This window comes from Lampetra fluviatilis, chromosome 44 (genome assembly GCF_964198595.1).
Source record: "Lampetra fluviatilis chromosome 44, kcLamFluv1.1, whole genome shotgun sequence".
In the NCBI taxonomy this organism is placed as follows: Eukaryota; Metazoa; Chordata; class Hyperoartia; order Petromyzontiformes; family Petromyzontidae; genus Lampetra; species Lampetra fluviatilis.
This window is the reverse complement of record NC_136318.1, coordinates 3,089,442-3,107,762: the sequence shown is the minus strand read 5'-3', so window position 1 is coordinate 3,107,762 and position 18,321 is coordinate 3,089,442. Positions and strand designations below refer to the sequence as shown.

The 18,321-nt window shown below is 49.5% G+C and overlaps 1 protein-coding gene across 1 annotated transcript; it reads left to right on the top strand.

Moving 5' to 3' along the window:
• Nucleotides 1–56: 56 nt before the first annotated feature.
• Nucleotides 57–17,403, top strand: LOC144947145 (venom prothrombin activator vestarin-D1-like). The gene is made up of 11 exons (XM_078876341.1): nucleotides 57–82; nucleotides 1,600–1,714; nucleotides 4,797–4,821; nucleotides 6,474–6,584; nucleotides 9,113–9,244; nucleotides 12,019–12,080; nucleotides 12,483–12,618; nucleotides 13,406–13,505; nucleotides 13,605–13,731; nucleotides 15,449–15,703; nucleotides 17,251–17,403. Exons 1-11 carry the CDS (start codon nucleotides 57–59, stop codon nucleotides 17,401–17,403), a joined length of 1,242 nt encoding a protein of 413 aa, XP_078732467.1.
• Nucleotides 17,404–18,321: the final 918 nt, after the last annotated feature.

Genomic DNA, 18,321 nt, shown 5'->3' with positions numbered 1-18,321 from the left:
GTACAATTTGACTTTTTTTTTGGGTGGCGGGGGAATAATTTGGGGGGAAAGATACGATGGGAGGGGATTCCGAAGTCGACCAGTGCGAGGGAAGGAGCAAGAGAGGCGTTATGACCTGCAGCGTGGTGAGTGACGTGAGTATATGGGCGAGTGAACGTGTGGGAGAGTGGGCATGTGAATTGGTGAGTGTGTAAGCGGGTTTGACAGCTCCGGTTTGACAGCAGGAGTCTTTCTCCGAATCAGTCTGGCGGCATTAGCTTTTCATCGGCTGCGCAATGCTGTGTGGAAGCTACCTGGTCTGTCGCTCCCCACGAAGCTTCCGAGTCTTCTCGGCCACAGTCATGCCCTCCCTTCTCCATGCTTGTCAAACCTGGACCCCTCTAATGGCACATCTGCGCCGGTTAGAAACATTCAGGCTGGCATGCCTATGATCCATCCTGGGTTTAAACAGGCTGGATTGTGTGAGGAGCTCACAAATCCTTGAAAGATCTGGACACATTCCCATCAGTGAGCTCCTCCGGCAGGCAAGGCTGCGGTGGCTGGGTCATGTAGCCCGCATGCCCAGCCACCGCACGCGATTCAACCCAAATAAAACGAATTTTCAAGAACACGAAATTAATAGCGATTCAAAAAAGCACAGTAAACACCGAATAAAAGCACACAGGCTTGTGATAAAAAAATACCCCACCAAATGCAACCCCACAGATAAAAATACCAAGTCGAGAGGCCTTTTGGAACAGATGTATTTTAAATAAGCCGAGTGCCTTGAAGGAGTGAACATCTGGGATGGATGGGAATTCCATAGTTGAGGGGCCGCAACGGAAACTGCCCGGGTCACCCATTCAGCAGAGAATCAAAACTCGGCACCCAGTGAAGGGACGCGAGCACAATCAATGATGACAATATTCTCGTGGCGATGTCAACCTTGACGCCTGATTGCCGCACTTTTTTGGGGGAGATTAACTCTCCAACTTGGTTGAACGGAAACTGTCAAGTTGCCGTCTCTTCTCAAGAGAGAACGTAGCAGTGATGGTGTTACTGTTGGTCTCTCTCTCTCTCTCAGTTATTCCCAAATACAAAGCTGCAAGAAACAAAAACCCGATCACACTCAAAGCTGGATTTGTTTGTGACTGAGCCTTCTTTAACAATAATCAATTACTATTAACATGAATATTCATGATTATTATTGATACATGAACACCACTGCTGCGACTACCACCACTTTCACCATCACCACCACCATCCAAATCAACTCTACCACAATCAACATCAACACCACCACCATCAATACCGCTACCACTACTGTCATCACCACCACCATCCAAATCCACACTACCACAATCAGCATCAACACCACCACCATCAATACCGCTACCACTACTGTCATCACCACCATCAACATCCAAATCCACACTACCACAATCAACATCACCACCACCACCATCAATACGACTACCACCACTGTCACCACCACCACCTTCATCACCACGACCACCAACGCCAACTCCTTCACTATCATCACCATCTCCGCCCCCCCCCCCTGCCACCGCCAGTGTTCGTGTCAAGGCGGGAGGCGTCTCGACTACTGCGAGTGCGCAGAGTCAATGGCCACGGGCTGGAGGAGTTCTTCCCAGGCTCCCTGGAGCGCGAATGCATGGAGGAGCGTTGCAGCCTGGAGGAAGCCATGGAGATCTTCCCCGACAAGGAGGCGGCGGTGAGCATTGAGACTCCTCACACAACAAAGACAAAGCTCCCCCGTATAGCTTTGTAACAGACTGTTGGGGCAAGGGCCGTTAGCGAGTAGGAGGCCCAGGACCGGTTCAGATAATGGAACTCGGGTCTCCGGGTTCGTAGCGGAGCGCGCTAACCGCTACACCACCGCTCCCCACACTCACTCTACTCAAAGCGAGCCAGGTCACGACAACAGCTGCCATTCACCGCTAAGTAGCGGTGACGTCATTACGGTGCTTGTGCCAGACTCGGTGCACCAATGAGGCCACATGAACGTGAGGAACCCTCACTGGCAGGAGATCACGGGACACACCCAGGTGTTATGGGTTCATTGGCTGAGGTGGGCAGCATCTGCAGCTTCATCTGTTGAAGTGCGACGGGTGATCCGGAGTCCGAGACCAGTTAGGGCATTGGGCAGAGATGACCTGAAGACAGGCCCTCTCCAACAACAGGGCCTCTCTGTAAACTCTCAACACCTGCATCTGTCCCGTGACCTCTTTCCAGCAAGGCTTTCACACTTCACATAGCCTCAAGGTGCACCCAGCCTGGCACAAGTGCCGTGGTGACATCACCGCCGTGTAGTTGTGGCTGGTTGCCTGTTCTTGTTGTGGTGTATATAACCTTGAAAGATAACCCAGCGACTTGAGTTCTATTCCAGCTCACGTTTAACGAATATCTGAACCTGTTCTGGACGTCCGCTAAGTCGACGTCGACTTAAATAACGATCTCTTTCGGTGTGCAAACATCGACACGTGGGAGTCGGAGGTGGTCGAGCGTGGTTCTGGCCACGCCACGATGGCCTTCATAGGCGCTCCGACAACCTGTGAAAAAGTAACTTCATAGATCATTCATAATCAACGTTTTTGGGTTTAGATCGCGTTATTTATAAATGTGTCGTAACCCTCCACCACCCGACACGGCCAATCAGTAAAAAAGTGTCACGTTGACAAAAGACAAATAGTTCACTGCTTTAGCCCACCGGTGTGTTGAAGCATGAAACCACAACATTTACAATTTGAGTAGTACGACGTTTTGCTGGTAATTGCATCCAGCATCATCGGGCAATTCGCCAGAATGGTGAGGCTCTGCTCTGTCTCCCGTTCTTATATAGAGCAGCAGCAGCAGGGTGACGTCATCATTAACTCATTAACTCATCAGGTGCAACGGATTCCTCCAGTCTAAATAAAAATGTTGATTCTGCTATAGGGGGATCTTTGTCTGTGTAAGCACCATACGTGTGCATGTGTCTCGCATACACTTTGAGTAGAATGTTAATATTTCAAAGTACATCTGGATTATTGAGTTGAACATTGACAGAGTTCAGTGATAAGCTTTCTTTGGGCACATACAGCAGAAAGATTGTTTTTGTATGAAATATGTTCCAGTTGTACTCCGATAGGCATCATGCGATTAAACCGGGTTATTGAAAGTGTCGCGGGTTGATGGTCTGAGCCTGCTCACCGATGACTTGACAACACAACGCCTTGACACATTAAAAGTTGGTTCTGCATTTAAATTTGCAAAAAAAACCAAGAACACATTCATGCGGAGGGAGCTGGTAGGAACGTTGGGTTGCTCGGTCAATGGCCAGGGTCAACGGCGGCGTGGTGTATTCCGCAAATATGCCCGACTGTGAGGGCGGGCACAAGCCGGCGTGAGTAGGTTAAACGTTGAGTTTTATAAGGGCACCACGGGGTGACCAGCCCCTCCCCACCCAGCCCCACCCCACCCTCCCCACCCAGCAATCACCCACCCACCCCACCCTCCCCTCCCCTCCCCACCCAGCCCCACCCTCCCCACCCTCCCCACCCTCCCCACCCAGCCCCTCCCCACCTTCCCCTCCCCACCCAGCCCCACCCTCCCCACCCAGCCCCTCCCTGCACGACGGACGGACGGACAGAATAATCCCCTGTGGGCTGGTGTAACCAGGAGGCTCCTATCAGTATAACATATCACATCTGACTCAAGCGAAGGCCACGACTCTCTGCGGCAATGGCAGTTCGAAAATGGTCACCCCCTGACTCTTCGTAGAGCAGAGGTGACGTCTGCGATAGCTGCTTCCGCGGGGGATGTTCGCTCACTCAGTGGTTCTCAACCTTTACACTATGAGATCTCTTTTACCAGTGGCAAAATATAGTCGTAGGTTTTCACCCTTTTAAACTGGTACAAAACTGACACCTTTATTCAAGGCATCATGTTTGCAATAACCACAACACAAGTAGTCAAAAAAGCAAACAAAAATAAGTAACTCTGATAATGATATTATTATCATTATCAGAGTTACTTCTTTTTGTTTGCTTTTTTAACTACTTGTGTTGTGGTTATTGCAAACATGATGCCTTGAATAAAGGTGTCAGTTTTGTACCAGTTTAAAAGGGTAAAAACCTACGACTATGTTCTCAACCTTGTTGGGCTACCGTGTTGTACCCCCACTTGTGGAATTTTGTTTCAACCGAGTACCCCCCCCCCACCGTTGCCTGATCCCAACGTGGAAATAAATGTATGAATAATGAGCATCGATATTTTAACCAATCGTCAATTTTGTGAGGTTAATCTAACTCGCCAGTAACTGCAAGCGAATACAACTAAATTGAGCTGGCGTGACGTGAATTTGTTCGTTGGCTACTCTTGGAAACCACGTTGTTTACGATCAATGAGTTTAGAAAATATATTTTATACCATATGGAATTAAATGTTGTCGTAGTTACGCTATCTTGGCATTTTTCTTACGTGATTATTCACCAGGGACTCTCATGTATGATATCATTTCACACATTTATAAATCACCTAACGTGCCTGGGACATTGCCACGTACCCCCCCGGTTGAGAACCACTGCTCTTACTCACGTGATTTTATGTATATAGATACTGCTCGGCGAGATTTCCCAATGGATTCTTTGGCTCAGAGCACGACGCCGATTGCGCAATGGGGAAGAATAACATTGGCGACAAAGGCAATTAACGTCTTGAATGTTTGAGCTCTGACCTTAGTATTTCACTCGACGTGTGCGGCTGTGAGTGGTGCTGAGCTCACACGCTTGTTGGCTTGCTTGTTTGTTTTTCAGAAATCATTCTGGTACAAATACGCAGGTGAGATGCGCGTGTGTATGTGTATGTATGTGGGGAAGGTGCTCGCTAACAGCACTTGCCCCTACAGTCTGTTAAGGCTATACAGGGGATCTTTGTCTTTGTATGTGGGGAGCGGTAGTATAGTGGCTAGCGCGCTGCGCTAGGAACCCGGCGACACGGGTTTGATTCCCGCTCACGGCCAACACCAGTGACGATTATCTGAACCGGTCCCGGGCCTCCCCTAGGTCGACTCAGCCTCAAATGCGAACCTGGTGTGGTGTGTAAACATCGCCGCTGGGGAGACAAAGGCGGCCGGGCGTGGGGCTGGCCACCCACCCCCTCGCGTGCTGTTCCGGCCTTCATAGGTGCTCGCTAACAGCACTTGCCCCTACAGTCTGTCAAGGCTATATGGGGGATCTTTGTCGTTGTTTGTATGTAGTTGGCACAGTCGAGGGCACCGGTGGTGCATCGGCCAGTCATCTCAGTCAGTCTACCAATGGAACCTGCTCGGTCTGTCCCGTGACCTCCTGCCAGCGGGCGTTTGACACTTCACGTGGCCTTAACGTGCACATGGCCTGGCACAAGCACCGTGGTGACGTCACCGCCAATTAGTGGCGAATGCCGGTTGTTGTTGTTGTATGTAAAGCCCAAACATGCCATCACACACCACTTCCCTTTAATTTCAAGTAGACGGAAAAAAAAATGCCTTTTGGAATTACACTAAGAGATGGGAGGAGGAGAACTTACTGTTGCCGTATAGCAGCAGCCATCCTGACGACGATTGGCTGCTCCGTGTTCCAAAGGCAGATTTGACTCCTCGTGCCCGAGACGTGGGTTGGACGGGTCCTCGATTCATTTCCGGAATAATTTCTTGGCAGACGGTGGCATCAAAAGATTACGACTCGTGTCACACGTTGCAATTAGGGAAGCGGCTGATGAATCTCAGGCAGCTTTGGATGGAGACGTCTGCAACTCACTCAAGGGCAACAGCGACATCGCGAGACTAGTTTATGAGAACACCGTGTGTCGTGCTCCTGCACCGGTGTGTCGCCAACACCTCCAAATGTCAATGTTTGAGCTTCCCAGACGTACATTTGTATTTTACCAGGTAATGCCCACTGATTCTAGATTTTAAGTTTTCGTGACCGCCCACTGAGCTACTGTATATAGCTCTTTTTTTCAGAAGCGACCCGGCATATCACAAATGATAGCCTCAACGAAGTGGCTTATCGCGTGGAAATCTATAGCAGACAAATACTCTACACGCAAGTTTCTAAATGTGGAGGGCAAAACCGGAGGAAAAACCCAACATGTGACCAGGTAAGGCCCAAACAGCCACGTAGCTATGCTTTTTAAGAAGCGGCCTGGTCATCACAAATGATAGCTCATGGAATTGGCGTTCCATGCGGACGTTTATAGCGGTAGGCAAACACTCTAAACGCGTGGCGACGTTGATTCGAAATGTGGAGGGAAAAACCGGAGGACTCTGGTGAAAAATCCACGCAACCACGGGGAGAGAGAGAGAGACACGCGAACTCCAAATATACAGCAGGCGTTAGGGTCGGTATCGAACCCACGACCTCCTGTACACCAGGCGAGGTAGTTAACATCGTGTCGGTGTTCTCGCCTCTCTCTCTCTCTCTCACACACTCGTCCTCTGTTCTCACGTCAAGATGGAGACCAATGCGCCTCGAGTCCCTGCCACGCGGGAACGTGCAAGGACGCACTCAACTCGTACTCGTGCGTCTGTCCAGACGGCTACCAAGGCGTCAACTGCGAGATCAGTGAGGCAGCTTTCGCTCGGCTCGATGAGACACCCCCTTCCTCCCCCACACACACACACACACACTTTTCGTGGGGATGAGTTTACATATTCTTAGGGTTTTTTGGTAAAGTCACGTAGGTAAAAAATTAAAATTAATAAAAGTAAAATAAAAATCACGACGTTTCGGAGGCAACACAAGCTTCCGTCTTCAGGTGGAACCGTCACAGCACGATAGCTGTATCAGCTGATACAACTGATACAGCTATACAGCTATCGTGCTGTGATACAGCTGATACAGCTATACAGCTATCGTGCTGTGACGGTTCCACCTGAAGACGGAAGCTTGTGTTGCCTCCGAAACGTCGGGATTTTTATTTTACTTTTATTTTACTTTTATTAATTTTAATTTTTTACCTACATGACTTTACCGAAAAAACATAAGAATATGAATCCTTGCAGTCACGAAAGCTTCAAATCTAGAATGAGTTTACATGTCACTTGGTTTGTTCAAATATCTACAATAGATTATCGGTATATCCGCGTGCGGTTTATCCGATTTGCAGATTAACCGGCGCACCTGAGATTGACAAAAATGAATAACTCATGGATTTCTCCCCTTAAGCCCAAATTAATACTCTAAAAACAGTTATACAACGTTTTTCTGGGAAATACTCTTCGGGTTTTTCGGTAAAGTCATGTAGGGGGGGAAATAAATAAATAAGGTAGAATGAAAACAACTACAATAAAATGTTATCACTTTTTTGTTGTTTTCACCATATTATTTATTTATTTCATTTTTCACCTACGTGCATTTACCGAAAAAAACAATGAGTATGAATCATTGCAGTCACGAAAACTTCAAATCTAGAATTCTGGGAAATGTTTATTGCAAGTCACGTGCTTAAACCGAATAAATATGTTGCTCCGGTTAATCCAAAACCCACGTGATCGCCTCTACAGTACAGTAGTTGCATATCTTTACAACGGTGGGCGGAGTTTGATTGATTTTGATTGGCGTGGCTCTGTTGTCATCCACTTAGTGGGCGGAGTCTTCTGCGTGTAAGCAGGAAAGTGTCATCACTGAGCACGCTCATCGATTTGTCGATCGTTAGTATTCGTTCTAAATCGAAAGAGTAACAATCGAAATCGTCAGTTGTGCTTCATTTGGAGTTATTTATCCGATCATTTATTTAATTTACGAAACTGTGCTATGGCAGAGAAACGGAAGCGTCGTGTTGTTTTCACTTTGGTTATTGGCTTAGAGATCCACGGAACATTTCAAATTTTGGATTATCCATGATTTTTAAATATCCGCGGCCGTCTTCCCCGTCATTAGCGGGGAGAATCGAGTCTCCCGTATTTTTAAATCGACAGCATGGTTGCTTCCTGATCATAACTCTGATTGGATGAAACCCGTGAGATGCAGCTTATTTTACAGGACATGAGACCCTTGAATATCGCGGGCGATTCTGTTCTTGGAAAGTGCCGCGAAAGCCAAAACAGTGATGTTCAATACTTAAGCCTGACCTAAATAATGCGGTTTGGTACACGGCAACCCAAAACAGACAACATCACAATTGAAATAAGTGCCGTACTTTATGCCAAATAAACTACAGACAAGTTAATTGAAATAAACATGTACAAACCCTCGACAAAACAACATTAATATTCTTGGTTCTTTCGGTAAAGTCACAGAGATAGAAAACAAAAATTAAAAGTAAAAAAATCCGACGAAATTTCGATCGCAACACAAGCGGTCTTCTGCAGGTGAAGGTGAAGAAGACTGCTTGTGTTTCGATCGAAACGTCGTGCGTTTTTTGCTTTTAGTTTAGAACCAAGAATATTAATTCCTGCAGCCACGAAAATTTTAAGTCTAAATTTAAAACAACATTACTAGACAATTAAGTGGCATAAATACTGTATTAAATTTCGATTTAAAGCTTTCGTGACTGCAGGGATTCATCTTCTTGGTTCTTTCGGTAAAGTCACAGCGTCTTCCCAACAGACCTGTTCTTCACCTGAGGACGGCTGCTTGCGTTGTGGCCGAAACGTCGTGAGAATTATTTTATTATGTTTTATTTTTATTATTTGATCATTTCCCTTCTACGTGACTTTACCGAATGAACCAAGAAAATACTGTATTACTTAGCGATGACGACCCAAAGCAGTTGTGTGTGTTTGTTCGCAAGTGGGGAGTGGTGGCGCTACGGTTAGCGCTACGCTGCGCTCCGAACCTGCCGACCCGAGTTCGATTTCCCAGCTCACGGCAAACACCGGTGACGATTATCTGAACCGATCCTGGGCCTCCCCTAGGTCGACTCAGCCTCAAATGAGTACCTGGTGTGATGTGTAAACATCGCTACTGTCGAGACAAAGGCGGCCGAACATACTACTGCCCACCTCACTCACCCACCCCCTCGTGTGCCACGGTGCCGGCATTCATAGCTGTAGCTGCTGCTCGCTCACACCACTTGCCCCAACAGCCCCTTTAAGGCTACGCGGGGGATCTTTGTCTGTGTGTTTGCCTCGGCTTTGGTGGCGTGGCAGACACGCGCACGTGCAGCTACCGGAACGGAGGCTGCGAGCACTTCTGCTCGGAGCGAGGGAACAACGCCAGCGTGCAGTGCGGTTGTGCCGAGGGCTACGCGCTCATGGACAACGGCACGTGCTCGCCACAGGGTGGGCAACCACCGCAACCACCGCCACCCTCGTCTCAGAACAACAGCAACACAACAACAGCAACACAACAACAGCAGCAGCAGTGGCGGTGATGATGACACCACGGCGCCTGTTGCCAGGCCAGGTGTACTTTCAGTGCCACGTGGAGTTTCGAACGCCTGCTGGTAGGAGGGTCACCTGGGGCAGACCCAGGTGCCATGGGTTGATTGAGATGACTGGCCGATGCACCACCTCGCACTCACATAGGCATATAGACAAAGATGACAAAGATAACAAAGATCCCTCATGTAGCATTAACAGACTTTTGGGGCCAGTGCTGTTGGGCGATGTTTACACACCGCACCAGGTACTCATTTGAGGCTGAGTCGACCTAGCGGAGGCCCATGACCGGTTCAGATAATTGTCACTGGTGTCGGTGACCGTGAGCGGGAATCGAACTCGGGTCACCAGGTTCGTAGCGCAGCGCTAACCGCTCTACGCCACTCACATGACAACCTGCATATACACATTCACATACATCCAATGCAAAGCTCCCCCCTACGAGTGTGCCCGACAAGTGTTCGTGACGGCGTTTGTTTGGAACGATGAAGACTCCGTACCAGGACGACCCGCGCAGAGTCTGCCGTGACAGGGAGTCCACCAGACTAGTCCTGCCACGTGGTGCTGCCACGGTGGCCAGGAGATGTTAACTACCTCACCTGGTATACAGGAGATCGTGGGTTCAATCCCGACCCTGACGCCTGCTGCTGTGTATTTGGAGTTTGCGTGTCTCTCTCGATCATCATCATCATCATCACCACGGTGGCTAGGAGATGTTGACCACCTCGCCTGGTATACAGGAGATCGTGGGTTCGATCCCGACCCTGCATGTCTCTCTCTCTCATCATCATCACGGTGGCCAGGAGATGTTAACTACCTCGCCTGGTGTACAGGAGGTCGTGGGTCCGATCCCGACTCTGACGCCTACTGCTGTGTATTTGGAGTTTGCTGTGTCTCTATCTCGATCATCATCACGGTGGCCAGGAGATGTTAACTACCTCGCCTGGTGTACAGGAGGTCGTGGGTCCGATCCCGACCCTGACGCCTGCTGCTGTGTATTTGGAGTTTGCGTGTCTCTCTCGATCATCATCATCACCACGGTGGCTAGGAGATGTTGACCACCTCGACTGGTATACAGGAGATCGTGGGTTCGATCCCGACCCTGCGTGTCTCTCTCTCATCATCATCACGGTGGCCAGGAGATGTTAACTACCTCGCCTGGTGTACAGGAGGTCGTGGGTCCGATCCCGACCCTGACGCCTGCTGCTGTATATTTGGAGTTTGCGTGTCTCTCTCTCTCTCATCATCACGGTGGCTAGGAGATGTTAACTACCTCGCCTGGTGTACAGGAGGTCGTGGGTTCGATCCCGACCCTGACGCCTGCTGCAGTATAATTGTAGTTTGCGTGTCTCTCTCTCTCATCATCATCACGGTGGCTAGCAGATGTTAACTACCTCACCTGGTATACAGGAGATCGTGGGTTCAATCCCGACCCTGACGCCTGCTGCTGCTGTATATATGAAGTCTGCGTCTCTCTCTCTCCCCGTGCTCGTGTGGATTTTTCTCAGGGTCCTCCCGGTTTTTCCCTCCACATTTCGAATCAACGTCGCCACGCGTTTAGAGTGTTTGGCTACCGCTATAAACGTCCGCATGGAACGCCAATTCCTTGAGCTATCATTTGTGATGACCAGGTCGCTTCTTTAAAAGAATAGCTACGTGGCTGTTTGGGCCTTACCTTGTAACGTGTTGATTTTTTTTTACAACGTGAACTCTAAATTTTGATTTAAAGCTTTCGTGACTGCAGGGATTCATATCCTTGGTTCTTTCGGTAATGCAGCAACTCGCAGTCGTCGGAAGCTTCCACCGACAAAACACCTTTGCTCTCTCCAAACCACACTCTCATCTACTCTCTCTCATTCCTTCCCGAACCTTCCATTCACCATCCCCGTCTGCCACTCCTCCTCCTACTCCACAAAACACTTTCTTCCCTTCCTTCACCACCCTAACCGCCCTCTAACTCGTCATCCTGTTTGCCAGCCTTTTACTCCAATTGAACCTTCCCAGGCAATCCCAAGCTCCGCACGATAAATATTGCACGGTGCAGTTACATGAGCCGTACACGTGCAATGTGCCTGTACTGTGTGTGTCTGTGCTGTGTGTGCCGTGTGTCTATGCCGTGTGTCTATGCTGTGTGTCTGTGCAGTGTGTGTTGTGTGTTAATGATGTGTGTATATGCTGTGTCTGTGCTGTGTGTTTATGCTGTGTGTCTGTGCCGTGTGTGTTGTGTGTTAATGATGTTTGTCTATGCGGTGTCTTTGCTGTGTGTCTGTGCTGTGCGTGGTCAGTGGAGTTTCCATGCGGACGGAGACAAAGACAAAAGGAAGCCAAGCACAGAGGTAGTGCCTTGAGGACGTGGTTGTGTTGGAAATAATGTCGATGATAGTGGTGGGGGTGATGATTGTGGTGGTGGCAATGATGTCGACGATGGTGGTGGGGGTGACGATTGTGGTGGTGGTGGTGGTGACGATGGTGGTGGAAGTGTCGATGGTAATGAAGGTGATGTTGGTAACGGTGGTGATGGTAACAGATGCGATGATGGTGATTCAAATGATGTCGGTATCGGTTATGGTGGTGGTGATGATGATGATGTCGGTGATGACGGTGATTGAGATACATGTTGCTTACGGTCGTGATCATGTTGGTGATGGTTGTGCGGGATGGTAACGGGCCGCCAGGTGGCGATGACCTGAGGATTGTCAATGGGTGGAGGTGTGAGCCTGGAGAATGTCCCTGGCAGGTGAGTCACGTGCACACCGACACCGCTTCGTGCACTTGACCGGGTTCTGTGGTGCTGTTGATCGGGTTGAGGTGGTGCGGTTGATCGGGGGTAGTGGTGCAGCTGTCAGGGTTTCGGTGGTGCGACTGCCAGGGTTTGGTGGCATGAATTCTAAATTTGAAGCTTTCGTGACTGCAAGGATTCATATTCTTAGGTTTTTTCGGTAAAGTCACGTAGGTAAAAAATTAAAATTAATAAAAGTAAAATAAAATAAAAATCACGACGTTTCGGAGGCAACACAAGCTTTCGTCTTCAGCTGGAACCGCCACGTGACTTTACCGAAAAAACCTAAGAATATTTGGTGGCATGGTTGTCTGTGTGTAGCGGTGCCGCTGACAGGCTGCGGTGGTGCGGTTGTGACAGGTGCTGCTCGTAAGCTACGAGACGGGGAAAGGATTATGCGGAGGGGCGCTGCTGAACGACGAGTGGGTCATCACAGCCGCTCACTGCATTGTGGGAGCGAAGACCCAGGGCGGCCTGGCCAATTACGTGATCATCGGTGTGGTCACAAAACACGGGCAACTCTTGTCATTCTTTATAAATCCCAATGAGAGACCGCTCCTATATGCCCGTCATTGTCTAGGAACCCTATCGGAGACCTTCCGTCCTCTTCAACTCGCATCGATGGCTGGGGATAGGTAGTTGGACACTCTGGGGGTAGGAGAGGAGAGTGAGCAACCTCCCACGAAGCTCGTGTTGACCGGTGTCTCTGATGCCCTCTCTAGACAATGATGTTATTATACAAGAAGCCTCTCATGGGGCGCTTAGACCAAGCCACGTCTTTGAGTGCCCCCCCCCCCTGCCCAGTGGCGTAGCTAGGATATTTTGCGCCCGGGGGCGAACTATAAAATTGGCGCCCCTCCCCCCGTTAAATCACATACCAAAATGTAATTACATGACATGTAGGCTGTGTGTGGCGGGATATATAAACTTTTAGGTTGAGATGTAGATTTGTGCAGTAGTTTCAGGCTGCCGCGCCCGCCGCAATAAGTTATAATGTAACAATTTCGACTTAAAGCTTTCGTGACTGCAGGGATTCATCTTCTTGGTTCTTTCGGTAAAGTCACGTAGAATGGAAATAAAAAAAATAAACCAATAAAAAAATGTTGTATTTTCATTATTTTATTATTTCCATTCTACGTGACTTTACCGAAAAGAACCAAGAAGATTATAATGTAACGTTGTAAGCCTCATTTTGGCGCCCCTTTATCTTGGCGCCCGGGGACGCGTGTACCCCCCTGCCCCCCCATAGCTACGCCTCTGCCCCCGCCCCACCCTCTATGCAGGCGAGTACGACGTGGACGTGTCGGACGGCTCGGAGCAGTATCTGCCGGTGCGGCGTGTGGTGCTGCACAAGCGGCACGTCGCCCCCTCCTCCTCCTCCTCGTCGTCGTCATCGCTGCTGCCGCCGCTGCCCGGTCCGCGCCGCCGCGACTACGACGTGGCGCTGCTGCAGCTGGCGACGCGCGCGCGCCTCGGCCCCAGCGCCGTGCCACTTTGCCTGCCCTCGACCTCGCTGTCCGAGCACCAGCTGCTCGTGCCGGGCATCCACGGCCTCGTCAGCGGATGGGGCCGCCTGGGCGAAGGCGCGGCACGAGCTAGCGTGCTGCAGGTGCGAGCGGCGGCGGCGGTGGCGGGTGATGGTCGGTGAAGGGCTGGGACGGAAAATCGGCAAGGGCATTTGTTAACACACCGGACTAAATTTCAGGCTGTGGGCAATTATTGTTTTTTTTTGTTTAAATGGATCGTGCGACGTGACGTTCGACCGTGCGATCTCTTTGGCCTCTTTGGGCTGGTCAAATTAGTTTTTATATTGGCCGGTAAGGAAGAATCGACTATGGGACTTAATGCCAACTCAGAGCGTAAATAAGCAATGAAGCGTACGCATTTAGAGGTGATAAAATATTTGTATTAATTTAATTACTCTGATCACATTCTTGATTTGAAGCTTTTGTGACTGCGGGAATCCATACTCTTTGGTTTTTTCGGTAAAGTCACGTTTACTGATGACGGACGCTTGTGTTGCGCCCGAAAAGTCGTGATTTATTTTATTTTATACCTACGTGACTTTACCGAAAGAACCAAAGAGTCTGATCACATTTGCAAGTTCTCCACACAAACCGGGCCAGCGGACCTCGGAATGGAGCGGTCCACTGGGCATTTGCCTGCCCAGTCCGGGCCTGGTGGTGATGGTGGAGGATAGTACCGGGTGGCGCTACGCGATCACAGTCAATACTGGAAGCCAGGTCGCATGTCGAGAACGACCGTGAAGGATGGCACGTCATGTCGTGTGCTCGCTAATGTCACCTACACGCAACGAGTGGGGCACGGTGGTGGATAAAATGCAGCAGGTTGGCATAGTTGGGAGTTGTTATGGGTTAACCTTAGTTAACCTTAGTTAAAACCCATGATAACCGAGTCTGTCCCGTGACCTCCTGCCAGGAAGCTTCTCGAAACTTCTCCCAAGATGCACCGAGCACCTAGCTTGGCTCAAGTGCCATGGTGACATCACCACCACTTATAAGGGTGGTTATTACTGTGTAAATGTGTACGTGGAGCATGATTCCATAAACTGCAATTTTGTGATGAATAGCAATCCTACGTACATAAAACGCACGCGAGAATACCGTGAGGTACAGTAGTATATGACATCAAAAGCACTGGAATATTTGGTGGAATAATGCATGTGTGTATAGCCAAAGATTAACCAATATAGCCTTAACAGACTGTTGGGGCAAGTGCTGTTAGCGAGCACCTATGAAGGCCGGCACGGCACACGAGGGGGTGGGTGGCCAGCACCACGCCCGGCCGCCTTTGTCTCCCCAGTGGCGATGTTTACACACCGCACCAGGTACTCATTTGAGGCCGAGTCGACCTAGGGGAGGCCTAGAACCGGTTCAGATAATCGCCACCGGTGTTGGCCGTGAGCGGGACATCGAACTCGGGGCCGCCAGGTTCGAAGCGCAGCGCTGCTCACTGCCAACACCACCGCTCCCCTGCGTACAACAACAACAACCGCCATTCGCCACTAAGTGGCGGTGACGTCACCACGACGCTTGTGCCAGTTCCATGTGCACCTTGAGGCCACGCGAAGTGTCGAACGCCCGCTGGCAGGAGGTCACGGGACAGACCCAGCAGGTGCCACGGGTCGACTGACCGAGATCCGTGGCTGACGCACCACCTGTGCCCCCTACTGCGCCAACTTGCGTACGCACAGGCGCACACCTGCACGCAGGCAGCCCCCATTCCTTAGCGCGCGGCCGCACCTGCCTGAGCCGCGCGAGACGCCCTCCTTGACCCCTGGCTCTCGGTAACCGCGGCGCTTGCAGGCCGTGAGCGTGCCCTTCGTGCCGCACGCGGAGTGCGTCAGGGCGCTGGGCTCCGCCGTCACGCGCAACATGTTCTGCGCGGGGCGCAGCGGGGACCACGACGGTGCCGGTGGCGGCGGGAGGCTGGGCGATGCTTGCGGCGGGGATAGTGGCGGCCCCCACGCCACTCTCTACGGGGACACGTTCTTCCTGACGGGCATTGTGAGCTGGGGCGACGGGTGCGCGCGGAGTGGCAAGTATGGAGTCTACACCAAGGTGAGAGGCGGCGCGACGACGGAGGCGCGTGACCCGTGCGATGGCTTGCATCACACACCGAAACATGCATTGCATTTCGATGTAAAGCTTTCGTGACTGCAGGGATTCATCTTGTTGGTTCTTTCGGTAAAGTCACGTAGAAGGGAAATAATAAAAAAAAAATGGTTGATTTTTATTATTTTATTATTTCCCTTCTACGTGACTTTACCGAAAGAACCAAGAACATGCATTGCATTATTGTTATGACGGTTCACCGAGTCTCTACACTTTTTAAGAAGGGTTCTGACCAAGGCCGTAATTATCATATATATTGGAGGGGGGGGGCACATCCCCCCCTCCCAATATTCAAATATGCTCAAAATATCCCCCCCAATATATTGCTTTAAAATAGATTTTTTTTATATGATTGTGGTTATGGTTGTACTTTATTAATCCCTAATCTCTGCCATTACATACAATGAAACAGGAAAACGTAAAAAAAGTAAAAACAGAGCAATGTAATACAATACACTATTAGACATTATTGTAAAAAAAAAAGTCCATCCTATATATATATTTTTTACTTTTAGGCAGGAAATTCGTTTTCAATTCTAGATTTTTTTATGGGGGGGGGACCCCAGACCCCCTGGAAGATTTGGTCCCCCCCAATATTGACTCCATCGCTGCGGCCTTGATTCTGACAAGTTTGTTTAAAGTAGGTTGCAGGTTGCTCCGTGTCATCCCGATCGAGTAATTATTCAGGCAGCTTTTCAGCATTCAAGTCTTTGGCTGGTTGCACTGTGTATGTGTACGAAAGAGATGGACATTCCGTCTCCGCGCCAGTGCCACAAATCTACGGTGACAAACAGTATTTGGGATCCCCGCTCCTCGATGGGGGGAGGCTTGGAACTTCCTCCTGTACCGCGTGGCCCTGGAAATATCAACTCGGCAGAGGCGAGCTCCAAACTGCAGCCCGATAATTATCATTTAGATGGCACCGCAACCCTGCCGGGTCCAAGAGTTGGGCCACCGCAAGAACAGCACCGACCCTTCTGGTATTAGGGGCCGTCCATAAATGACGTCACGCACCTAGGGGGGGGGGGGTCAGACATTTGTGACGATGTGTGACGAGGGGGGGGGGGGCAACTTTAAATAAATATAGACAACACGTTCTCCTTAATTAAATAGACTTTTTAATAAATGTTCTTAAAAATAAGTCTTGAGACTTGGCAAAGCTTCCCTGGTTCAATAAAATAATAACAATACTCTTCAGCACTGAGTCAGTCCACCGCTGCATGAAGGACTCTACACCCCGTGTCAGTCATCAGGGTGGTTTGACCATACTTCACCATGCCATGATGCATGTTCATACTTCAATAGGGATTTGCCTGGTAGGATGCGGATGGTTTAGTGTTGTATTTGTTTGTGTTTGGGCGATTCGTTGCACGACTATCGAGTTTGTGTACTGCTGTTGTAACATTCGTGCCCGCGCCTAACTGGACACCTGTGAAAAAGAGCTTCACGGCTCATCGGATTCCTCCAGCATAAATGTTCTGATTCTATCGAAGGTGTCGCGCTTTGTGCCGTGGATCCGCGAGGTGATGGGACGCCCCGAAGTGAAGGCCGCCCTCCCCTCGCCGCCTGGGGCGGATTCACGCGAGCGCAGCTCCAGCCAGGCTCCTGCTGCTGCTGCTGGTGCAACACAAGAGGGGACATCGTGACACAACATCAACAACAACATAATCATCATCATCTTGGTTCTTTCGGTAAAGTCACGTAGAAGGGAAATGATGAAATAATAAAAATAAAACAATAAAATAATTCTCACGACGTTTCGGCCACAACGCAAGCAGCCGTCCTCAGGTGAAGAACAGGTCAGACGCTGTCTCCCTGACAGACCTGGTCTGACCTGTTCTTCACCTGAGGACGGCTGCTTGCGTTGTGGCTGAAACGTCGTGAGAATTATTTTATGATGTTTTATTATTTTTATTATTTTATTATTTCCCTTCTACGTGACTTTACCGAAAGAACCAAGAAGGTGAATCCCTGCAGTCACGAAAGAAGCTTTAAATCGAAATTTAACATAATCATCACTTAGACGATCTTCTTGGTTCTTTCGGTAAAGTCACGTAGAAGGGAAATAATAAAGTAATAAAAATAAAACATAATAAAATACAATTCTCACGACGTTTCGGCCACAACGCAAGCTGCTTGATTCTATCTAGCAAGCTGCTTGCGTTGTGGCCTTGCTTGCGTTGTGGCCGAAACGTCGTGAGAATTGTATTTTATTATGTTAAATTTTTTATTATTTTATTATTTCCCTTGTACGTGACTTTACCGAAAGAACCAAGACGATGAATCCCTGCTGTCACGAAAGCTTTAAATCGAAAGCCACCTAGACGATATCAACACCCGCACTGTTCATATCATCTCAGCCACCACCACCTTCACGACAGTTTCAGCCAATTCACGGCATCTCTACACACCACAGCCCCATCTCTCCACACCACCATCTCTTCACGATCTCTTCATCATCATTATCGTCCCTTCAGCATCTCTACATCGTCTGTTTCCATACTTTCATCATCTCTTCATCATCGCTTTAGCCTCTCTCATCTCTTCAATATCTATACTCGCCA